The sequence below is a fragment of the Myodes glareolus genome, chromosome 4 (genome assembly GCF_982192425.1).
Source record: "Myodes glareolus chromosome 4, mMyoGla1.1, whole genome shotgun sequence".
In the NCBI taxonomy this organism is placed as follows: Eukaryota; Metazoa; Chordata; class Mammalia; order Rodentia; family Cricetidae; genus Myodes; species Myodes glareolus.
In genome coordinates, this window is record NC_142029.1 from 18,497,397 (window position 1) to 18,523,160 (window position 25,764).

General features: G+C 37.7%; 1 protein-coding gene across 11 annotated transcripts in view; it reads left to right on the forward strand.

The window, feature by feature from the left end:
- Nucleotides 1-25,764, forward strand: part of Myo9a (myosin IXA) — a 187,762-nt gene that overhangs the window by 2,012 nt on the left and 159,986 nt on the right. For 10 of the 11 annotated variants that reach the window (XM_085689177.2, XM_085689184.2, XM_085689176.2 and 7 more), the window contains exon 2: nucleotides 24,475-25,385. In XM_085689177.2, coding sequence (XP_085545303.2) covers nucleotides 24,510-25,385 — 876 coding nt within the window. In that variant the 5' untranslated portion in view covers nucleotides 24,475-24,509. Of the gene's footprint in view, nucleotides 1-22,010; nucleotides 22,104-24,474; nucleotides 25,386-25,764 lie in introns of those variants that run through there. The other variant, XM_085689178.2, reaches the window with a different exon arrangement.

Here is a 25,764-nt window from a genome sequence, read left to right on the forward strand (position 1 = left end):
GTTTTAAAAAGGTTTAGTCTCCAGCCACTCATTTTCTATTTTTCAGCTTCTGTAACTGGTATAGGGTGATATTTCCAGCGTTTACAAACTTGTATCTACTTGCAGCCTTAAGATACACAAATTACACACAAATAGTTCTGTTTTCAAATAAAACTGCTAAGTCCTCGTGATCATTCAGCAATAGTATGCATGAAAAAAACCTCATTTACTGACTGATAGTATTTCATTTTGATGGATATGGATTTATTTTCAGTCCTTTTCCAAAAATTTCTGAATGCTTTATTTTAAATGTATGTTCAGTTATGTATAAATGGTTTTCATGATTTGAAAAAAAATCTGGTATTTGTTTTTGTGTTGAACCTGTACAAAGAAGTGTATATAAGTGTTGTCCTTGTTGACTTTCTGAGATATACAAATAAGTGTATGTAAAGTGATGTTCTCATTGACTTCCTGAACAACTAACTGTCTTGACTAGTTTTGGGGGTGGTTATATTTATCAGAAAAATGTTCAGATTTGTATTTTTGTAAGTCACTTTAGAGCAGATTAAAAGTAGAATAAAGTTGCTGGGCAGTGGTGGTGCACCCTTTAGTTCCCAACACTTGGGAGGCAGAGGCAGGGGGATCTCAGCAAGTTTCAGGACAGCCAGGACTGTTACACAGAGAAACCTTGTCTTGAAACACCAAAAAAAGCAATCAAATAAACAAATGAAATAAAGTAGAATAAGCAAGTTGACTAGCCTTAGTGATTTGAGGGAAGAGAATACAGAGAGGACAGAATTCTAGATATCTTGCTAATCTTTTCCCTTATAAGTGGGGGTCACATGATGAGTATTTTTATTTCATGACAGAAGGATAGGTTCAGTTGTGACATGTTAAATTATTGGCTTTTAGGTAGCTGAATTTGTGACTGAAATTCATAAAATGGGGTTTGTGTTAGTAGTAAATTTTGGAGGCAAAGATGCATACAGATGGAGGGAAAAGATTTCAGGCAGAAACCATAGTTAAAGCTCATAAAAACCTAGATTAAGTTCTTTTCAAAAGTTTTATTAGTGAAAACCACAACCTAATGTGTTATTTTTACTACTGCTGTTACTTTTTAAAATCTTATTTTTATTTCTTAGAGTATGTCTGTGTGCGCTTATGTGCATGAGAGTGTTTGGAGCCAAAAGAGTGTGTCCGAACCCCCTGAAGCTGGAGTTAGAGGTAGTTAGAGCAGCTGGACATAGGTTCTAGGAACCTTACTAGGGTCCTCTGCAAGAACAAGATGAACTCTTAATCTCTCAACAACCTCTCCAGTCCCACTATTACTACTTTTTTGTAATAGGGTCTCATGTCCCTCAAAACTCATGTAGCCCAGGCTGGTCTTGAACTCCTTAACTCTACCTCTGGAATGCTGGGATTGCATGAATGTGCTGCTGTCTCTTTAATGCAGTGCTCTGGACTGAACCCAGGACTTTGTGTATGCCAGGCAGACACTATCAGTTGAGCTGTGTCCCCAGTCCATTTATTATTTTTGTGAGATAGTGTTTTTCCATTTAGTATAGTTGTCCTAGAATTCTCTAAATAGCCTAGGCAGGTTTCAAACTCTGGAGCACACTAAGCCCTCAGATTAGAGGTGCTAGTACATAGTGCTAATGTAGGACTTTAAATTTTTTTTGAATTAATTTAGTGATATACAGTTTATGAAGAGATGGTATAAATTCATTGTTTTTGTTTTGTTTTTAATTTGATGGTGATTTGCTGCTTTGTATATAGCTGCTGATGTATTTTGAACTCTGGGGCTCAGTTGATCTTCTTGCCTCAGCTACTTAATTAGGTAGTTGGAACTGCTAATGTGCACCATTCTGTTCAACTAAACTTATGTTTCAAAAGAAATATTACTTAAGTGGAAATTAGTAATATACACCCTATTTTTCTCATCATTTTGAATTATGTAGATATTTATTCAATCTTTATTATTTTTATTTAATTATTTTAATTTTTATCATGTATGTGTCTACCAGTGTCAGTGGGGGCCAGAAAAAGGGATCAACTCCCCTAAAACTGGAGTTATAGGCATTAGTAAGCTGGCTGTCATAGGTGCTGGGGTTTGAACCTGCATCCTCTGAAAGAGTGGTAAGTGCTCTTATCCATTTCAGCCTCTCAGTCATTAACATTTTCAAAGAGGTACAGAAAGTTTGAGAGTAAGTTGGCCAAAGATATTAAATAGTAAGTCTTTTTTAAAAAATTGAATGATTAATTTTTTAGGAATATTAATAGTTTGAAGTAAACAATCAAACCAGATATTTTAAAAATACATCAACTTGAGTCAAGCATGGTATTATAGAACTTCAGTTCCAAGCCGGGTGGTGGTGGCTTGGAAAAAAGGGTTTCTCTGCAACTTTGGAGCCTGTCCTGGAACTAGCTCTTGCAGATCAGGCTGGTCTCGAACTCACAAAGATCCGCCTGCCTCTGTCTCCCGAGTGCTGGGATTAAAGGCGTGCGCTAGCACTGCACGGCTCAGTTTGTCATTATTTCTATTTTGTTTTTGAAGATTTATTTATTAGTGATGTATAGTGTCCTGTCTGCATGTATCCCTGCCCGTGAGAAGAGGGCACCAGATCTCATCACAGGTGGTTGTGAGCCACCATGTGGGTGCTGGGAATTGAACTCAGGTCCTCTGGAAGAACAGGCAGTGCTCTTAACCTCTGAGTCATCTCTCTAGCCCCTTGTCATTATTTCTTGCACCTTTTTTTATTATAATATTTCACAACCTTCTTTTCTTCTGTATTCTTTCTTTTAAATTCAAATGCCTCTTAGGCTTCTGTGATGCTTTCCAAATGGTTAATCTTTTTGCTTTCTGTCTTCTGCTGTTTGTTTCTTGTATGTTTTTTGCACTGCTGCCAAAATCAAGTATTCTAAAATACTCTTAGGCTCATCCAGTTGCAAGGAAGAGACTCAGATTACCTTAAGTAGTTAGTGTTTTTGGAAAACAAACGGTTTGTACATGCAGAAGGGAGCCCAGTAAAAATGAAACAAGTTGACTTCAAGAAGAAAATGAACCTATTAAGTTGGAAACAAGAAAAAAAAAAGTTAGAAACAGGAGAAGACAGATTTCACTTTAATTTATGACAGTGCTGTGACTAGAACCCAGGGTCTTGTGCATGCTAAGGTCATTCTACCACTGAGTCATACCCAAGACCTAGGTTTTACCTCAGGTTAGTTGTTGCTTTATTATTTGTTTTTGCTTAATCTCTCTCTATCTTTTCCTCTTCTGTTTTATAGCTTCCATTTATTCCTCAGTTTTGCCTTTTGTAGCTACCACGTCATTAAAACACCTTGCTTTCTGACTGCTGTCTTTTATTTTATTTTTGTTTTTTGAGACAAAGTTTTAATGGATAATAGAATGTATTTTGGGTCAGGTATCATTTTGAATGTGTTGTGTTTGGCAATGACAGCCATTCCTTAAATCATTGACAGGTTTTAGTACTATTGCTGTTTGTAGTGTGTTAAGTATTTGTTTGCAGTCTGCTTACTCTTATCGATCGTCTGATAGTGGCCTGAGTAATCTTTCTTTCTCTCTCCGTTTTTTTAATGTAAGGGAGAAAGTTCTTCAGGAGACTGTAGACATCTTCATAAGTGATTTTTCAATCATTTTTCCCCTCAATACTGTTTGAAACTTTATTTTCTTTTAGTTTTCCTGCCCCCTCCAATTCTTTTTTAAATTATAAAATCTACTCACATTGAAAAGTTAAAATGGAAAGGGGAGAATAAAAAGGTTGAACGTATATGCAGTCTATATTCAAAGTTAGAACTATTTGCCTCCCATAGCGCTATGAATTACTAGAATATTCTTTGTGTCTGCATATTTTGCTGAACTTCTTGATAGTAAATGACAGATACCATGACAAGTTTGTTTCAAAGTGCTTTGAAAAATATTTTTTAAAAACTTGTTTGTGTATGTGTAGGTGTGGAGACCAGAGGAAGCTTGTGGAAGTTGATTTTTCTCCTTTACTATGTAATTTCTGGGGATGGAACTCGGGTAATCTTGCTTGGTAGCAGGTACCTTTACTTGCTGAGCCATTTTACTGGCCCAGAAAAATATTTCTTAAAAAGTAGATTTTTTTTACATTTCTAGTTTACCATTGCCAAAACCTTAGGGTAATAATAATAATTCTCCAGAAGTTAAGTAATTTATTGTGTTTGTGCTCCATGGTGTGCATGCTGAGGTCCAAGGATATCCACAGGGGTTATTCTTCTCTACTGTGGGTTCTGGGGAGTGAACTCAAGTTACAAGCTCATTGGCAAGTGCTTTTACTCACTGAACCACCTGACTGACCGTCTATAAATTTTCAGTCTATATTTGAAATTTCCTAGTTGTTTCTTAAAATAAAAATTTCAAATTAGAATTCAATTTTTTTATTTCACTTATCTCTTTTATTGAGAACACTTTCTGACAAGATATTGTAATGTTCTTCTCCCCAAGATACTGAAATTGTCTTGAAAAGAGCAGATTATTTTGATGAACAGCTTATTTTCTAGAGTTATTTATTGACTGTTGTTTAAATTGCTCTTTTCTGGGCTCTGTTTTTGAATTGGATGCTATGTTCTTAAAGCTTAAATGTATGCTTTTTTTTTGGTAAAATTTTTCATAAGAGTTGGTATATATCATGCATGATATGTATGTATCATCCAGGCTATAGCCACAGATATGAGGATAGCTATGACTTCAGTCCAACCAAAAATTGTAAACTTAATGAATCTTAAAATCCTTTTGACAACATTGTTGAGAGGTTCTCAAGCATGAACTTGCAGATGACAACATGGTGTTACAGTGTTAAGAGGTTGAACAAGTCTGAATGGAGACACATGATATTCAGTGTCCCAGTATTAGTGATTCAAGTTTGACAGAGTTTAAGGTGGTATTTGCTATAACTTTGTATTTTAAAACTACCTTTTTTGCTCCTAAATCAGGTATACTTATGTGAGTTGTATTTTCACACCACACTGTACTCTGTTCTTTAGTGTTCTAGTAATTGTCAGTTCTTTGTAGTTTCAAAAAAAGTACTTGGGCCAGAGAGTTGACTTAGAGTTTAAAGAGCACATTGGCTGAACTTCCTTCCAGAGATTCTGAATTCAATTCCTAGTAACCACTTGGTGGTTTTATTTTATTTATTTATTTATTTATTTTTATTTATTTATTTATTTATTTATTTTTTTTATTTATTTATTTTGTTTTTATTTATATTTATACACCTGCCTGTATATTTATCTGTACTACCTGTATGCCTGGTACCCACAGAGGCCAGAAGAGGGTCTTGGATCCTCCAGAACTGGAGTTAGAGATGGTTCCCACCTCTTCAGGCCCCTATCCCCCTCTTTTTTTAAAGTGGCGACATGATAGTCTTTGTGTATGTGTCTTTTTTTTTTCCTTTAGTTTTTAATTTTTGTTTTCGATACAGGATTTATTTGTATAGCCTTAGCTGTACTGGAACTAGCTCAGTAGATCAGTCTGGCCTTGAACTCATGGAGATATGCTTGCCTCTGCCTCCAGAGTGCTGGGACTAAAGGTGTGTGTCACCACTGCTTGATTATTAAGCACTTTTTTCTTATTTTCTAAAAACATTTTAAAAGAAAGACATTTTTATTTGTGTGTGTATGTGTTTGGGTGAACAAATGCCATGTTTGTGCAGATGCCTGTGGAAACCAGAAGAAGGTTTTGGGAATCTTTGGAACTACAACTATAGTTGGTTCTAAGCAGCCTGATGTGGCTGCTGGAAACTAAAGTAGGGTCCCCTGGAAGAGCAGCAGAGCAGCAAATGCTCTTAACTTCTGAGCCATCTCTCTAGCCTTTGTTTATTCTTTCTATCTATCTGTCTGTCTGTCTATCTATCTATCTATCTATCTTTTTTTGGTTTTTCAAGACTGGGTTTCTCTGTAGCTTTGGAGCTTGCCTGGAACTAGCTCTTGTAGACCAGGCTAGCCTCGAACTCACTGAGATCTGCCTGCCTCTGCCTCCCGAGTGCTGGGATTAAAGGCGTGTGCCACCACTGCCCGGCTCTTTTACAAATTTTCTTTCTTTTTTTTTTTAACATTAATTGTGTGTGTGTGTGTGTGTGTGTGTGTGTGTGTGTGTGTGTGTGTGTGTGTGTACATATTTACATAGGTCAGAGAATAATTTTCTGGAGAAATTTTTCTCCTACCATATGAATATGGTGTCAAATTCAGGTTATTAGACTTGGTGGCAAGTGCTTTTGTCTCTGAGCATCTCACTAGCCCCATTCTTGTTGAATCTCTGAGTTGAAACAAACCCAAAATTATACACTGAATATCAGACTTATTTATATTACCTTATTAAACTAGTGAGGTGTGGGGGTGCTGGGAAGGTAGCTATCAATAAAGTATTTCCCATGCAAACAACCTGACTTTGATTCCCAGAACTCATTTTTTTTTTTTTAAAGCAGTGATAGTGTGCACTTTTAACTCTAGCACTAGGGAGGTTGAAACAGGCAAATCCTTGTAGTGGTCTGGTCAAGCTACTTACTCTAATTGACAAGCCTAAGGACAGTAAGAAATCCATTTTTACAGTTTTTTTTTTAAAAAATTTTAAATTACAGCTTTCTGCATTTAATATATTTTAATTATTTTTTTCTTTTCTTTTATTGAGACTGGGCTTTACTATGTATCTCTGGCTGTGCTGGAATTAAATAGACCAGGCTGGGTTCCAGCTCACAGAGATCCGCCTGCCTCTGCGTTCCCAGTGCTGGGATTAAAGGCGTGTGTTACTTACTATTCCTGGCCATATAATATTTTTTAATCATGTTTTTCCACCTTTCTCAATTCCTCCCAGATCCTTTCCCATTCCCTACCTACCCAGCTTTATGTTCTTTCTCTCTCAAAAACAAACACACACATACAAAAAACCCCCCAAAAACCCAGAGCAAGAAACACACCTCAAAAATGAAAATCAAAAGATGCAGATAAAAGACCAACAAAACAAAAAACAAAATTCACAACAAAACAAAATGATAGAAAAGTCCACAGAAGCAGCATTGAGTTCATTTTATGTTGGCCTGCTAACTTCTTCTGGACATAGGGCTTGCCCTGGAGTGTTGGTAGATATACACAGTGACATTCCATTGACAAAAACTGATTTTCCCTTTGCCAGTGGATATCAGTTCTTCATTAGGGGTGGGAACTACTTTTTTTCTCTCAGTACTGGGACCCCTATCTGACTTAAAACCAACTCAGGTTTTCTGTGTACTGCTACAGTCTCTGTGAGTTCATAGTGCATTTCTTTTTTAAAGGATGGTAGGCCCAAGGGAGGATTCCCAAGATTGCTTTGATGATGTCGCATGCATACAGTGTAGAAACCTGCACCTGCACACACATGTATATATTTCATTGTCTAGACGAGTAAACCAGAAATATTCCTTTCTTATCATACTTTGTTTGTCAATATATGTCTCTTTGTAGAAGTAACCTTTTTCCTGAATTTATGAATGTAATCTTGATTTGCTGTTGCTTCTTCTTCTTTTTTTTTTCCTGGTAAAAAAGAATGAACTTAGAACCCTTTGGTTGCTTCCTAGTCAAGTGCTCTGCTACTGCTGTGCTAAATCCTTGACCCAATCCTTCAAGATTTTATATGCCAGTAGCATATCCTTAAATACTGTATTGCTTTCATTTTTAAACATGTGAGTTGAATAACTGTTTATTTTATGTGATTAAGAAATTGAGTTTAGCATTATGATTGCAAAATTAATTCCAGATTGTTATAGTTAGTCATAATTTATTAGATTTCACTGTGGTAAATTGATCCATTAGTTTATATTGCCAATTATCCGTTCTAGTTTTGATGAACATTTGAGTTGATTTCAATTTCTTGCTCTTATGAGAAAAATGGTAGAATGGTGAGTATGCTTATATCTAATAATAGTACATTTGTATACAGACAAGTTTTCAAAAATGCATGTGATCAGAATTGTTTGGTCACAAGAACAGATAGGTTGCAAAGAATGAGCAAATGAAAACTTAGATGATGACAGGAGTTTTAGTTTTTACTTTTAACTAACACAGTATAAATTTCCCTTGGTCTGTATCCACTTTTATTTATTTATTTATTTATATATATATTTTTTAAACAGGGTCTGTTAGCTCTGACTGTCCCATTATGTAGATCAGGCTAGCCTGTAACTCACAGATTCCCCTGGCTCTGTATTAAAGGTGTGTGCCATCACACCTAGCTCTTGACTATATCTTCTACATAATCATTACAGTGAGGACTTTTCTTTTTTTTTTTTCTTTTTGGAGACAGGAACTTTGTATTTCGGGGTTTTTTGTTTGTTTGTTTGGTTTTTTGTTTTTGTTTTTGTTTTTTGAGACAGGGTTTCTCTATAGCTTTTGAGCTTGTCCTGGAGCTAGCTCTTGTAGACCAGTCTGGTCTCGAACTCGCAGAGATCTGCCTGCCTCTGCTTCACGAGTGCTGGGATTAAAGGCATGTGCCACCACTGCCCGGCTTGTATCCACTTTAGCACTAGATGTTGGTAGAATCTTCAGTTTTTACCAAATGATAGTATCCTATGATTTAATGTTTCATTTTCATGATTATTATTGAAACTGGGCATTTTTTCTACTTTTTTCCTTCCTTCCTTCCTTCCTTCCTTCCTTCCTTCCTTCCTTCCTTCCTTCCTTCCTTCCTTCCTTTCTGATCTTAAACTGGCTCTGAAGTCTAGATTGTCTTAGAACTCTAGCTCCTCTTGCCTCAGCTTCTTTATTGCTGAGGTATAGGAATGTACTTCATTATTTGAATTTCCTCTTCTTTTTTTTAAAAAGGAAAATACCTTTTATTAACTGCTTCTATTTCAATAATTTCCTAAGCAACTACTTTGGTAAAATTCTTAACCCTTCTTTCTCACACACCACATCTAATTAGCTCAGTCAGTAGACGCTGCCTTCGAAATCTTGGCAGAACTTGACCCTTCGCCGCCTGTGTGGGTATAAGTCACAGTTCATCTGTGATTCTGAGTATCCTCTTTATACACTTGCTATCCTTTGCTCCTCACCCAGAACAGGAGTCTCTTGTTAAAGCCTTAATCAAATCATGAGCTTCTTCCAATGACTTTCTATTGCAGGGTGAAAACTATAATCATTACATTGCCCACAGGACCCACAAGATTTAATTCTGTCAAGGAGAGTGCTTACCTCTTCTTTTTTTTCCATGATATTTATTGAGCTCTACATTTTTCTCTGCTCCCCTCCCTGATTCTTCCCTCCCCCCTTTGACCCTCCCCCAAGGTCCCCATGCTCCCAATTTACTCAGGAGATCTTGTCTTTTTCTACTTTCTACTTCCCAAGTCGATTAGATCTATGTAAATCTCTCTTAGTGTCTTCATTGTTGTCTAAGTTCTCTGAGATTGTGGTTTGTAGGCTGACTTTCGTTGCTTTATGTTTAAAAACCACCTATGAGTGAGTACATGTGATAATTGTCTTTCTGTATCTGGGTTACCTCACTCAAAATAATGTTTTCTATTTCCATCCATTTTTCTGCAAAATTCAAGCTGTTATTTTTTTCTGATATGTAGTACTCCGTTGTGTAAAGGTACCACATTTTCCTTATCCATTCTTCAGTCGAGGGACATTTAGGTTGTTTCCAGGTTCTGGCTATGACAAACAAAGTTGCTATGAACGTAGTTGAGCACATGTCCTTGTGGCACGATTGAGCATCCTTTGGATATATACCCAAAAGTGGTATTACTGGCTCTGCCTTCTGAGTACTGGAATTAAAGGCATGTGCCACCAATGCTTGACTGGGTTCTTTAAATTTTATACAAATTTTATTACTGTTGAACCGGTGTGGTGGGTAAGGCCTTTAATCCAAGCACTTCAGGAGGCAGAAGCAAGTGGATCTCTGTGAGTTTGAGGCCAGCCTGCTCTACATAGTAAATTCTAGGACAGTAAGGGTGGGTATGTGCTTGTGTGTGCAGGTAACCAGCAAGGTCCAAAGAGTGCATCAGATATACTGAAGCTGCAGTTACAGGCAGTTTGAGGCGCCTGACTTGGTAACTGGGTTCTCAGCAAGAGCAGCAAGCTTTTTAACTGCTAAGCCATCTGTCCAGCTTAAAAAACCTTAAGTTTTTTAGTTTTCTGAGAGTCCAGTGTTATAATGTAAAATGTAGTTTTACTTTTTCTTACAAGTTTGTTGGCATCAAATTTGAGATAGTCTCATTTCAGCCTCCCAGATGCTTTTGTTTCTTTTCTTCTCCCCCGCCCCAACAAGAATTAGTAACAAGTAATTGTTCCTTGTTTGGGTAGTCACTGTTGAGCAATTTAAAATTTTGTTAGGTGCAGAAATATTTACAGATAAAGCTATACCTCAGATGCTAATTTATGACAAGGTTTTCAACCTGTAAGTTTCATAAAACAATCTGAAAATAATTTTCAAATTCTGAAGCCTGCATTTAGAATACTCTGTAAAGCATGGCATGGTGGGCACTCAGTAAGGGAGGAAGAAGCCGGCAGATCTCTTGAGTTTGAGGCCAGCCTGGTCTACAGAGTGAGTTCCAGGACAGCTAGAACTAAACAGAGAAACCCTGTTTTATTAAACCAACCAACCAAACAAAAAAACCCAACCAACCAACCAACCAACCAAACAGCAGCAACAACAAAACCACTATAAAATCTAGAGTGTGCAGTTAATTAAAACCAATTACTCTAGATAGGCAGTGGTGATTAATCCCAGCACTTGGGAGGCAGAGGTAGGTGGATCTTTGAGTTCGAGGCCAGCCTGATCTACAGAGCACGTTTCAGGACAGGCTCCAAAGATACACAGAAAAACCTTGTCAGGACTGGAAAGATGGCTCAGCGGTTAAGAGCATTGCCTGCTTTTTCAAAGGTCCTGAGTTCAATTCCCGGCAACCACATGGTGACTCACAACCATTTGTAATGAGGTCTGGTGCCCTCTTCTGGCCTGCAGGCATATATTGTACACACAGTAAGTAAGTAAGTAAGTAAGTAAATAAATAATTTTTTTTTTTAAAAAAAAGACTCCATTGACTGAATCATCTTATTTTTTTTAAAACCAAAACAAAAAACCTTGTCTCAAAAACCAAAACCAGGGGGCTGGGGAGATGGCTCAGTGGTTAAGAGCACTGTCTGCTCTTCCAGAGGACCCGGGTTCAATTCCCAGCAACCACATGGCAGCTGACAACTGTCTGTAATTCTAGCTCCAGGAGACCCAACACTCACGACAAAACACCAATGTATGTAAAATATAAATAAATAAATATTTTAAAAAAAACCACAACCAAACCAAACCAACGCAACCCCCCCAAAAAAACCCCAAAACAATTACTCTAGATACTTCCAGTTCAGATGAAAATTTATGGGTTAAGTAAGTTCTCTGTCTTGTTCTTTCATCCTATTCTGTTCCTACTGGCTGTGTTTCCATATTATTTCCTTGTTGATATCATACCCAGTAATTTTATTGCTGTAAAAATCCCTGTTTCATCTTTTTTGGCAACCATTAATCATTTTGATTTCCTGTAGCCGAGGAAACTAAAGTTCTGTTTTGTAAGTTCTTAGTCTTGTCAATAAAACAATTCAGAAATGGACTTGAAAGAAAGCTCAAAGGCCATTTTTATTAGTTTGGAAGAAAAACAACGGAATGCAAGCTGAAAATCTCAACATCTGCTGAGAGGTTGGAAGTGGAGACAAATTCAGCCTTTGTTAGGTGTGGAGCTCAGAAAAATAGTGAGAAAGCCTAGAGTTTCAGAGAAAGCATGCTTATGCCACGAGTCAATATCTGAAAAAAGATAAAAAGGAAAAACACTCTTAGGTCGGATGTAGACCAGTGCTCAGAGGGTTCTGCAGTCCAGGCTCTTATGTCTCAGGACAAAGGCCTGTACCAGATACACACATACAGGAATAGAAATAACAGTTTCCTAAGAAGGAAAAAGCCCTAAAAAGCCTTAGGCTCAAGGAGCTTGATCATTTCAGGACGTTTACATGTCTGCCTTTCTTACTTTGTATGTCTGGCTTTCCTTACATATACATACATACATACACACACACACACACACACACACTCTGTTAGATGAAGCTCAGGTGAGTCAGGATTTCCAATTTTTGCTTACTGGGTTTTTTTTTTGGCTGTTACTCTGATGCTGTAGTCTCTAGATTTATTCTGCCATATCGCTATTGTTTTGCCTTTTCAGTGATGTTACATAATTGGAACCATACAGTATATAGTTATTCAGATTGGGTTTTCTTTCACTTAGCTGTATGTATTTAAAGATCCTGTGTGTCTTTTCATGATTAGATTCTTTTTATTCTGGAACATTCCCTGTATCACTATTTTTGTTTTTTCCTTCTGTGTAACAGCTCTGACTGGCCTTGAACTCACAGTGATCTGCCTACCTCTACCTCTTGAGTACTGGGATTAAAGGCAAGGCAGGTACCAGGACTACCTGACTTTGTTTTGTTTGTTTGTTTTTTTGGCACTACTACTTTTTGAAAAATATGTTGGTTATTATAGTTATCCTTGTGAAGTTTGTTTGAGTGTATTTTTCAGCTTGTTTGGGTAAATAACAAGAAATGAGATGACACGGTCCAAGTGTGTAAGAAGCTGACACATACTTACCTAGTGTTTGTGCCCTTTTCATTCCTACCAGTGCCTCACATTCTTGTTAGCATTTGGTAGTGTTGTTGCTTTGGAATTTTGCTGTCTGATAGGTATGTGGTACTATATCAGTGTTTTACTTTTTCATTCCCCAATATGTTAATTTGCCATTTATAGGTCTTCTTTTATGGGAATATTCAGATCCCCTCTCCCATATTTCCTCCATGCTTTATTTTGGAAACTGTCCATTGATCTTTTTTGAATTTATAATCTGTGTGCATGCATGTGCTGGTAAGCCTTCCAGTGACTTTTTCATTTTCACTTTAGATCTTATTTCCTTTTTCTTGACTTTTGATTGTTTGTTTTTTGTTGTTGAGACAGGGTTTATTTATGTAGGCCTGAAACTTGCTATGTAGAACAGACTCATTTTAACTATTATATATTATTTGTTGAATGTTGCTCTTTGATTCTTTTACTTTAAATTTACACTTTCTGCCAAAATATGTTAAATCATCCCCCTCTCTGGTGGTATACACTATATAATATACATTTTTATGAGATTTATTTTTATTTTAAAATCATTCTATTTGAGTTATCATTGGTTTTGCATTTTCCTGTTGTTTATCCATCACTTTCATGATCCCTTAGGTACCATTATTCTTACTATGCATGAATATTATGGATGCTAAGAATAATGAGAATTAAAGTTCTCTTACTTCTTAGAAAGAAATAAGGCATGTTAATTCAACTAAAAAGGCTAAATTAGCTTAAATATGTATTTTTTCTGACCTGGAATTGATTTCTGGGTGGGCAAAAACTGTAGTTAATTTTGACTTTAATTTATCTTATGTAGATTCAATTTATAATTTGTAATAAAACTTGCCATTTAATTTGAACTAGTTTCTATAGATCTCTTTGCTTTATACCTCTGTTCTTGACTTTTCAGTTCTGGAGACTTACTTTTTCTTTCTCATCCACTCTTTGATTAGTACACAGTAATTTGTGTTCCCATCCAAGTACTAGCCAGGTTTGACCCTACTTAGTTCCTAAGGTCAGACAGGATGGAATAGATTCAGGGTAGTGTGGCCATAGACTGATGTTTACTCTATGAAAGCTCCATTGGAAAGACTTTTTAGCTTGTGTTGGGTAGCTTTGCTTCTGAAACTCCTGAATTTCAGTCTGTCATGTCAGTCTGAGGATTGATTATTTGCCCCTTTGCTCACCTTGTGCTTAGTGTTGAAAGTAGTAATTTTACTGTTTACTTAGGAAGGGCGTATCCCTGTCTGGAACTGAACTTGTTTAAATTTTTGTGGGGCGGGAGGGAAGGTATTCTCAGTTCTCAAATGAGTTTTACAATTTTGATTCTGTAGTTTATCACCCCTTTCTTTTTCTTATAATAAGTGAGAGGTTTTCTATTATGATCTGTACTCAGACTAGAATGAAAACTCAGTATTTCATTTTATTAGTTTCTTAATTTGTACAGATTCGAAAGTTACTCTAATAACTAACAGATTTGCTGGAACGATGGGTTGACTTAAGTATTCTCTTTTTTTCTGTTTTTCACTGAAGTTGGTAGAAGCTACAGGAGTTTATGGTTAATTTTTCCTTATTATTAAAACACAGTAATAATGCCGTATCAACCTCCCTTTCCATCAGTTATTTTTTCCCATGAAATTTCAGCTTTTATAAATAAACATTTACTTATTGATTGTGTGTACAGTGTTATCCCTCAACATATGCTTGCACACCAGAAGAGGGCACCAGATCACATTATAGATGATTGTGAGCCACCATGTAGGATCTGGGAATTGAATTCAGGACCTGTGGAAGAGCAGCCAGTGCTCTTAACCTCTGAGTCATCTCTCCAGCCTCAAGATTTCAGCTTTTAAAAGCTGAATGAAAGTTTTTCTTGCTTTTTTGTATATATGATGTATGTGTTTTAAGTGAGCTTTATTGTAATTGGTTCCATAATTATCAGAGCATCAATGCAACTAGAAACTTGTAAACAAGTAAGTGTTTTTTTTTTTTTTTTGAGGTGGGGGCTTTGAGACAGGGTTGCTCTGTGTAACCCTGGTTGTCCTGGAACTCACTTTGTAGACCAGGCTATCCTTGGACTAAAAGAGATCTTTCTGCTACTGCCTCCTGAGTGCTGGAATTAAAGGCTTGTGCCACCATACCCAGCTGTATTTGTTTATAGCTATTCTCATGTAAAGGCAAATGAAGTAGTGGGATAGAGTTCATATGACCTGCAAAAGTATAACATATTCACTGTCACAGAAAAAGCTTAATGACTTTGAAACTAGACCTTGATCAGATGCCGGTGATTAGCATTTCAAGTTAAGTAATTGCTTCACAGTACATAGTTACTGCTTCCTAACTATTATTCCAAAAATTTCATGGAGTGTCTTTGATATATTAAACTGTAAAAGGGAATTCACATATTCCCGATCAATGTTGTTATTTCCTGTTGGTTTCTTTTGATTAGTAACCATCTCAGTTCTACTTGTAAAGTTGTCCAAATAGGGAAATATTTTTGTATAGCAATACATTTTAAGTCCCTCTGGGATTTGCTGTGAAATTGTTGCCGTGGTGAACTTTGCTAAACAGCTAGTCCTAGCTATACATGTTTGTTTTAAAATGTAGCGCTTCCTAATCTGTGTTTTTCTTTCAGTAGCTCTGTCTGCGCTTTTGATCCTGCTACAGCCGTTTCTTCAAGTTCTGTAATTGTAGGCATGTACCATTATTCCTTCTAGCTTCAGATCAGTCTTTCAGAGATTATCTACTTACTGTATTTTCTTTCTTTCCTTCCTTCCTTTCCTCCCTCACCCCTTTCTCCTTCCCTCCCTCCTTCCTTCCTTTTTTCATTCTCATTTATTTATTTTTCGGTTTTTGAAGACATGGTTTCTCGCATAGCTCTGACTGTCCTGGAACTCACTCTGTAGACCAGTCTGGCCTTGAACTCAAAGAGAGCCACCTGCTTCTGCCTCTCCAGTGCTGGGATTAAAGGCTTGCCTCACCACCGCCTGGCTACTTACTGTATTTTAAGGTAGATTATATTGAGACATGAGTGAAAGGACATTTAGGTTCAGTGATGAATTACAACACAATGTGTAAGATACAATGGTTATAGTGCCAAATGTGTTACAAAACATTGTTCATAGACACTGACAATCATGGTGATAGCTGATTGAGATAGTTGTGCTTTTTGATTTATTCTTGTTATAAAATCATGTAAATGAGGGGACTGGAGAGGTGACTCTTGGTTAAGAGCACTGGCTGCTCTTCCAGATGTCCTGAGTTCAATTCCCAGCAAACACATGGTGGCTCACAATCATCTGTAATGAGATCTAGGCCCTCTTCTGGCCTGCAGGCAGAACAATGTATACATAATAAATAAATCAACCAACCAACCAACCAATCAATCAATCAATCTTTTTTTTTTTTTTAAAGTGTCTGGGGAGTGGAGCACACCATCAATCCTAGGGAGGCAGAAATGGTCAGATCCTCTGTGATTTCAAGGCCAGCCTGTCTACAAGACCTCTTTCCATGACAGGCTCCAAAGCTACAGAGTAAACTCTTTTTAAAAACAAAAACAAAAGCACAAAAGAAAATTCTGGGAGAAAATGATGTGGGAAATTTAATGGTCTTGGTATAAGTCCTATGATCTTTAGAGCTAAAATGATTAAAGTTATACTTGGACTGTACCCCTAATTGACCTCCAACCTTAATGTATTCTCTTTCAAGCAATTGGAGTATCTTGTCTATGTGAGTATACATATTGGTGTGTATATATACATATATATGTGCAGTTGCAAATACACTTTTGAACTTCTGTGTGGAGGTTGGAGGTTGATATTGGATGGCTTCCTCAGTTGCTCTCCACCTTGTTGAACAAAGCAAAATACATTTTTTAAGTAAAAGATTGAACTATTTATATTTTGTGTGTATGTAAGTGATTTACCTGCATGTATGTCTGTATCATGTATGTTCTCAGTGTCTATGAAGATTAGAGGAGGGTGTTGAACCCCTGAAATTGGAGTTATAGACAGTTTTTAGCTGTCACCTGGATGCTGGGAATTGTACCTAGGTCCTCTGGAAGAATATTCAGTGCACTTAATTGCTGAGCCATCTTTTCAGTCTCTCTTATCTTTGAGGTCTCTCACTGAACTTGGAAATCATCATTTAACTTATATTGCCTGGCCAGTAAGCTCAGGGATCCTTTTTTCTCTTTTTTCCTAGTGCTGGGGGAATTATAAGCAGTTTGCCTGGCTTATAGGTCTGAGAATCCCAACTCAGGTCCTTAGTATAGCAAAATATTTAGACCAGGTCATTTTCTCAGTTCCCAATTGGAATATTTTTAAAAAATAGACTACCATTATTTTTTTAAGTTAAAAAACCTTATACATATGTGTGTATCTTTACTGCATGTATGTTTGTGTTTTATGTACATTCCTGGGCAGCCTGCAGAAGTCAGAAAAGTGCATCAGATCCCCTAGATGGTAGTTACAGATAGTTGTGAGCTGCAGGGTGCTAGTACTTGAACCCTGGTCCTCGAAGAACAGGTAGTCTTAACTACTAGGCCAATTCTCTAAGCACTGTCATTATATTTTTAGAGAACAAAAACAGCTGTGTGGTAGTACATGCTTGTAATCCCAGCACTTGGGAAATGAAGGCAAGAAAATCATAAATTGAAGTTTACCTATAACATTTGAGGATAGCCTGAGATACATGAATGAGATTGCCTTAAAAAAATAAACAAGAAGTAAAAGTAACAACCAGGAACTTAGGGACTTTTACATTTGTTTGTTTATATATATATATATATATATATATATATATATATATATATATATATAACATTCTGACTGTTTAAAAAATTTAAAAAATGTTGTGAAGAGAAGTCACACCATGCAACAAGGCTCATATAGGTTTATTGGAAGAGGAGAGAGAAGGAGCAGAGACTGGTCCCTGGGTACAAGAGTGGTGAGAGAAAAAAAGAGAGAGGGAGAGATAGAAAAAAAGAAAATAAGAGACAGACAGGAGGTGGGCAGGTGATGAGGGATGTCCTTTTGTATATGTGTTGCTTTTTATTGGTTAATGAATAAAACTGTTTCGGCAGAGTAAAGCCAGGAGGGAAATCTGAACATACATATATACATACATACATACATACATACATACATATGCCGCGCCACCGCGGCAACTGTAGTTCTTCTGAGCGAGGGATGTCAGGATTAACACACAACACAACTTCAGGTTCTGCAGACAAGCCTTTATTCCACTTTCTCACAGAGTATATATAGCCCTCAGCAGGGGAGGCTAAGCCAGCAAAAGCAGGAAGCTCATCACCGTAACTCACATATCTTAGAGGTAAACATCCTTAGAAACATTGCTGGAAACAACAGATTGTTTCTGCTTTTCAACCAACCACAAGAGTGCAAAACGGATCAAGTGGGGGTGCAAAGGCCTGTCCTCTAGGGACCCAACATATAGAGAGTAGACGGAGGCAAGGAGCCGCCATGAAGCTGCCAGAGATGGTTGCTGGAGCCTTACCTGGTAGGCCACAGTCTTGTGGTGATACACAAATTAATAGAAATGGATTATTTTGAGGTATAAGAGCTAGCCAATAAAAAGCCTAAGCTATTGGCCAGGCAATGTTGTAATTAATATAGTTTCTGTGTGATTTTTTTTCTTTCTTTCTTTTTTTTTTTTATTTTGAGACAGGGTTTCTCTGTAGCTTTGGTGCCTGTCTTGGAACTAGCTCTTGTAGACCAGGCTGGCCTCGAACTCACAGAGATCCACCTGCATTTCGAGTGCTGGGATTAAAGGAGTGCTCCACCACTGCCCGGTGTGTGTGTGTGTGTGTGTGTGTGTGTGTGTGTGTGTGTGTGTGTGTTTTCTGGGCCTGAGCAGTCAGGAACAAACAAACAGTCTCTGGTTGCATGCAATCCCACCTTTTAAAAGGAAACACAGCAAATGTGCACAGGAGGTGCTATTAGTGGCTGCAACTGAGGATGTATCCTGTCAGGATCCTAAGGGCAGGCCAGTACAGATGCCTGAATACTAATACTGACTGCAGTTTCCCCTTTCTCTTTTCCTCCTAGTCCCTTTCCCCCACTTCTTCTCTTTTCCTCTTCCCCCAATCCGTTCCTCATCTGTCTCTATTCAGAAGGATGCACACCTCCCATGGATATCAAGTTGCAGTAATACTGAACACCTTGTATTAAGGCTGGTCAAGGCACTCAGTATGAGGAATAGGGTCTCAAAAGTCAGCAAAAGATCAGAGATAGCCCCTGCTTCCATTGTTACATTTCAAGTCCCACAAGAAGACCAAGCTACACAACTATCACATATATGCAGAGGGCCTAGGTTGGTCCCATGCAGGCTCCCTGGTTGTTGGTTCAGTTTCTGTGAGCTCCTATGAGCCCAGTTTAGTTGATTCTGTGGGTGGTGGTTTTTTTTTTTTTTTTTTTTGTGATTTCCTTGACCACTCTGGTTCCTACAATCCTTCCTCCCTTTTTCAGCAGAATTTCCTGAGTTCAGCTTAATGTTTGCCTCTGTGGGTATCTGCATCTGTTTCCATCAGTTGTTAGATGAAGCCTCTCATGATAGTTGGGCTAGGCACCAATCTCTTGAGTATAGCAGAATATCATTAGGCATCATTACATTGACTTTTTTTTTTTCTTCCAGTTGTATTTGGTTTTATCATTGATCTCTGGGCTATCCAGCCTCTGGGTCCTGACACTCCAGTCAGTGTCGGGGTGGGCTCATTCTTATCGCATGTGTCTCAGACTGGACCAATCATTAATTGGCCACTCCCACAATCTCTGTACCACCCTTTCCCCAGGACATCTCATAGACAGGGCAGATTGTAGGTTGAAGCTTATGTGGTTGGGTTACTGTCCCAATTCCTCCACTGTAGATTATTTGTTTGGTTTTTCAAGACATTTTGTGTGTGTGTGTGTGTGTGTGTGTGTGTGTATTCTTGGTTATCCTGTGAACTCTACCTGTGTGCCATGTGAGCACATACATGCGCGCATGCACACACACACACACATACACAAATAAATGTTTAACAGAATAAGCAAATGGATGCTAGTACTCACATGGCACACAGGTAGAGTTCAGAGAACAATTTATAGGATCCTTCAACCATCTGGGTCTCAGAATTGAACTCAGGTCAGGCTTGGTGGTAGGCACCTTTACTTGCTTGAAACATTTTGCTGGTGCCCTCTTTTACATTTAGAACAGAACCTCAGACTACAAGGAACTGTGTAATCTGACCCCTTCATATCTCTGACCTCATCTTTTTTACTACATTCCTTCTTGACTTGAACCACAGTGATTTCATTTCTCAAAGTTCCAAATTTGTTCTTGGTTGAGACATTTTTGCCTTTTTCACTGCTCTTAGTTTGAAGCATATCTCTCATGTGTTAGCATAATTGGCTTCTGCATGCCTTATAGGCTTTACCACCTTGAAGAAGTTACTGCTTACTACTGATAACTAAAATAGTGTGCTGGAGCTCTTTAGTATAATGATAGGCAAACTGCCATCCACAAGCCAAATCCTGCCGGTGGCCTGATTTTGTCCTGTCTGAGAGCTAAAAATGTTTTTCATATTTTTAAGGCTATAAAACAAAACACAAACAAAAAACTTCATGTGAAAGACTCTGTGTTCCCCAAATTATAAAATATTTTCTATCTATCCTGTCCTTTACAGAAAAGTACTTTCTGGAATTATTTTGTTCATTTCTTTCCTTGTTTTGCCCATCATACCCCCCCATGCTTTCTTGTTGAGTCTTGGAATGTTGATTGTGTGAAAGAACTGAACAAAAATAAGGAATATTACAATTGCAGTTAAAAGATCAGCAAGTGATAAAAATGATAGTTGAGACTTCTTCCAAAATAGACAAAGGTAGTTTGTTAAACAGTCAGTTCATGACTCTGAACGCCTCTTGTGGTAATATGTATAGAAGATGCAAATGTGCGTCTATAAAGTATATCTCTGAAATTGTTGAAGTAATTAACAGTATACGTATCTGAAAACTCTTCATTGGGCTTAGCAGCAAATGTATTCATCTATTTAGCCACCTGCCTCTTCTGGGATTAAAGGCGTGTGCCACCACCGACCTGTGAAATGCTTAACTTAAGCAATAAAAATGTTTGCTAAATTGACATATTTATTAATGTATATGTGAACTGCTTATTCTTTTCAACACATTTAAAGTGATTTTTGATTTATTTATTGTATTTTTATGCATATGAGTGTTTAGTCTGCTTGTATGTATGTAGTGTGCCATTTGCATACCTAGTGCCTGCAGAAGCCAAAAGAGAGTACTGGATTTTCTGGAATTGGAGTTACAGATGATTTTGAGCCACCATGTGAGAGCTGGGAACTGAACCTGGGTTCTTTGTAGGAGCAACAAGTGCTCTTAACTGCTGAGCTGTCTCTTTTGCCCCGTACCATGTGTTTTTGAGGCATGAATACTCTTGATGGAATGATGGAACTCTACTACCTTTTAGCGAGCATGTCAGTTAATAAACAAAACCCTAAAATATGTTTAGGTTGTGTATCAAGTTCTCTGATTAAAAAGTAAGTAAATAAGGAAAAGGGGAGATACAGATAAGGAGATGCAGAATAAAGGGTTATTTTAACTTTTAAACTTGTTTCATTCTTTCAACAAAGATATTTTAGATTAATAAAGAAAAATTTTCTTTTTAGGAGTTATCATTTGAGCAGAAGCCTCACTGTGTCTGTAAGTTAAAGGATATTTCAAGGTGGTGATCCTTGCCTTTCACCTTGTTTGAGACTATTTTTTGTTTGTTCACTGCTAAGCACAGTGTGCTAACTGGTCCACCCAAGAGCTTTTGTGGATTCTCCTGTCTCCACCCCTCATCTCACCGGTGAATAGGAGTGCTGGGATTGCAAACGTGTATTGCTGTGTCTGGTTTTATGTGGGTTCTGGGGATCCAAAGTCAGGTTCCTTTTGCACATGGTAAGAACTTTACCCACTGTGCCATTTCCCCAGCTCCGATATTAGGTCTTGAACACCATTTTCCCATAGTTACACATCTAAAATAAGTTCAGAATACTTATTAGCTCATTCCCCTAATCTTTACAGTTGTAGGCAAATCATTTATGTTTTCTCAAATGGGCCTTTCCTCCGTAGTACGTTGTGCCATTTCCTTGTATACTGGTAAGACTTGGATTACAGGCCTGTGCTACCATACCCTCACCAGATTTTTATTTCTTAAAGATGCATACATTTGCCTGGTTTATTTCTTCTGTCTATCTTTATACTGAATGATACTGTATAATTCTACTTACTAACATTTGTCAATAAATTCCTATGATAGGGGATGGAGAAATGGCTCATTAGTTAATAATAGCATTAACTGTTATTGCAGAGAACCCAAGCTCAGTCTCTAGCAGCCACATGGCAGTTCACAACTCTTGTAATCCAGTTCCAAGGATCTGATACACTCATCTGACCTCCAGAGATACCAGGTACACATGTGGTGCATATATATAAATGCAGGCAGAAAAAAAACACTTTTTTTTTTTTTTTTTGAGAGTGATAGCTGAAAGATAGAGAAGCAGAGCAGCAGTTACCAGAGAGACTTCCCTCTTCAGATTACTTAAACCTAAGGGGCGATCCTGTTCCTACGAATTCTCAGACTAAATTCCTGAGCTCCTGTCTATTCCTGTCTTATATTTCTTTTTCTGCCCAGCCATATCTTGCTTGTCCCCACCTTCCAAGTGCTGGGATTAAAGGTGTGAGCCTTCACTACCTGGTTCTGTTTCTCCTTGAAACTTGTTCAATCTCAGGTAGCCCAGGGTGACCTTGAACTCACAAACAGCTGTCTGCCTCTGCCTCCTGAGTCTTGGGATTGAAGGTGTGTGCCACCACTGCCTGGCCACTTTGTTAACTGGTGGTTTAGCTCCGCACTTTGATCCTCAGGCAAGCTTTATTTGTTTTTTTTTTTTTAAAGCTGTCTTTTTTTTTAAATTGATATTTATTGAGCTCTACATTTTTCTCTGCTTCCCTTTCTGGCTCTCCCCTCCCCCCTTCAAACCTCCCCCAAGGTCCCCATACTCCCAATTTACTCAGGAGATCTTGTCTTTTTCTACTTTCTACTTCCCATGTAGACTCTCTTAGTGTCTGCATTGAGATTGTGGTTTGTAGGCTGGCTTTCTTTGCTTTATGTTTAAAAACCACCTATGAGTGAGTACATGTGATAATTGTCTTTCTATGTCTGGGTTACCTCACTCAATAATGTTTTCTATTTCCATTCATTTTCCTGTAAAATTCAGTCTGTTATTTTTTTCTGCGGTGTAGTACTCCATTGTGTAAATGTACCACATTTTCCTTATTCTTTCTTCGGTTGAGGGGCATTTAGGTTGTTTCCAAGTTCTGGCTATGACAAACGAAGCTGCTATGAATGTAGTTGAGCACATGTCCTTGTGGCACGATTGAGCATCCTTTGGATATATACCCAAAAGTGGTATTACTGGATCTTGAGGAAGGTTGTTTCTGAGAAATTGCCACACTGACATCCAAAGGGGCTGTACCAGCTTGCATTCCCACCAGCAATACAGAAGTGTTCGCTTTTCCTCACAACCTCTCCAGTGTAAGTTGTCATCAGTGTTTTTGATCTTGGCCATTCTTTTAGGTGTAAGATGGAATCTCAGAGTTATTTTGATTTGCATTTCTCTGATGACTAAGGATGTTGAACATTTCCTTAAGTGTCTTTCAGCCATTTTAGATTCCTCTGTTGAGAGTTCTCTGTTTAGGTCTGTACTCCATTTTTTTTTTTATTGGATTATGTGTTCTTTTGGTGTCCAATTTCTTGAGTTCTTTGTATATTTTAGAGATCAGACCTCTGTCTGATGTGGGATTAGTGAAGATCTTTTCCCATTCTGTAGGCTGTCGTTTTGTCTTGTTGAACATGTCATTTACCTTACAGAACCTTTTCATTTTTAGGAGGTCCCATTAATTAATTGTTTCTCTCTGTGTCTGTGCTGCTGGGGTTCTATTTAGGAAGTGGTTCCCTGTGCCAGTGCGTTCAAGTGTACTTCCCACTTTCTCTTTTATAAGGTTCAGTGTGGCTGTCTTTATGTTGAGGTCTTTGCTCCATTTGGACTTGAGTTTTGTGCATGGAGATAGATATGGGTCTATTTTCATTTTTCTACATGTTGATATCCACTTATGCCAGCACCACTTGTTAAATATGCTTTCATTTTTCCATTTGATATTTTTTGCTTCCTTGTCAAAATTAGGTGTTTGAAAATGTGTGGATTGATATCCAGGTCTTCTGTTCGGTTCCATTGGTTCTCCTGTATGTTCTTATGCCAATACCAGGCTGTTTTCAGTACTGTAGCTCTGTAGTAGAGTTTGAAGTCAGGGATTGTGATGCCTCCAGAAGTTCCTTTATTGTTCAAGATTGTTTTGACTCTCCTGGGTTTTTTGCTTTTCCATATGAAGTTAATTACTGTTTTTTCAAGGTCTTTAAAGAATTTTGCTGGGCATTGCATTGAATCTGTTTAATACTTGTTCTTTTTTTATATAAATTTATTTATTATGTATGCAGTGTTTTGCCTGGATGTATACTTGTACACCAGAAGAGGGCACCAGATCTCATTGCAGATGGTTGTGAGCCACCATGTGGCTGCTGCGAATTGAACTCAGGATCTCTGGAAGAGTAGTCAGTGCTCTTAACTTCTGAGCCATCTCTCCAGCCCCCGTTAATACTTGTTCTTATTGTTAAGATTTTGTGTTCAGAAAGCAGCAGTCAACATGCTTGTTAAGGATTTCGCTTTGGAGCACAGAAAGCAATATTCAATTTGACTGCTCAGTGTTTCTATCTTTATGTTACAGTTCTTTTGCCAAGAAGATGGTTTTCCCAGTCCTGAATGCATACTGTCCGTTCTGATGGAACAAGATCCAATATGAATGTAAGTGATGGAGGAAGACGACGCTTTGAAGATAATGAACACACATTACGAATATATCCTGGGACAATTTCAGAAGGAACAATTTACTGTCCAATTCCTGCCAGAAAAAACTCGACAGCTGCTGAGGTGATTGATTCTCTTATAAATAGACTTCACCTAGACAAAACAAAATGTTACGTCTTAGCAGAGGTAAAGGAATTTGGTGGAGAAGAATGGATACTCAATCCAACCGACTGTCCAGTTCAGCGAATGATGTTATGGCCCCGGATGGCTTTGGAAAATCGCTTAAGTGGAGAGGATTACCGCTTTCTTCTGAGAGAAAAAAATCTTGATGGATCAATCCATTATGGTAGCCTTCAGTCATGGCTACGGGTAACCGAAGAACGCCGCAGGATGATGGAACGGGGTTTCCTCCCACAGCCTCAACAGAAAGACTTTGATGATTTATGTAGCTTACCTGATTTGAATGAGAAAACTCTTTTAGAAAACCTACGGAATCGCTTTAAGCATGAAAAAATTTATACTTATGTTGGCAGTATTCTAATAGCTATTAACCCATTCAAATTTCTTCCTATTTATAACCCTAAATATGTCAAAATGTATGATAACCACCAGTTGGGAAAACTTGAACCCCACATATATGCTGTGGCAGATGTAGCTTATCATGCTATGCTTCAGCGCAAAAAGAATCAGTGTATTGTGATTTCAGGAGAGAGTGGTTCTGGAAAGACACAAAGCACAAACTTTCTTATTCATCACCTTACTGCCCTCAGTCAGAAAGGATTTGCTAGTGGAGTAGAACAGATTATTCTTGGAGCTGGACCAGTACTTGAGGTAAGGTATTTAAAAGCTTTTCTCTCTCTCTCCCTTTCTCTTTCTCTTCTTTTTTTTTTTTTAAAGACAGTCTCTCTACATAGCCCTGGCTTTCCTAGAATTCACTATGTAGTAATTCTGGGTAGCCTTGAACTCACAGAGATCCACCAACCTCTGCTTTCTTAGTACTGGGATTAAAGGTATGTGCCACCAGACCCAGCTAGATACAATTTTCTTAAATCTTCAAGAAAAAAATTGGTAGATTTGAAAAGATGAAATAAAACTATAATATAGACATTATATTTAGTGACCCAGGAAACCTTTAAGGTGGCTAAGAAGCAAGGCAGGTGTAATACTAATAATTTATTTTTGGAAATGATTCTTGCAGGGTTTTAGCTCA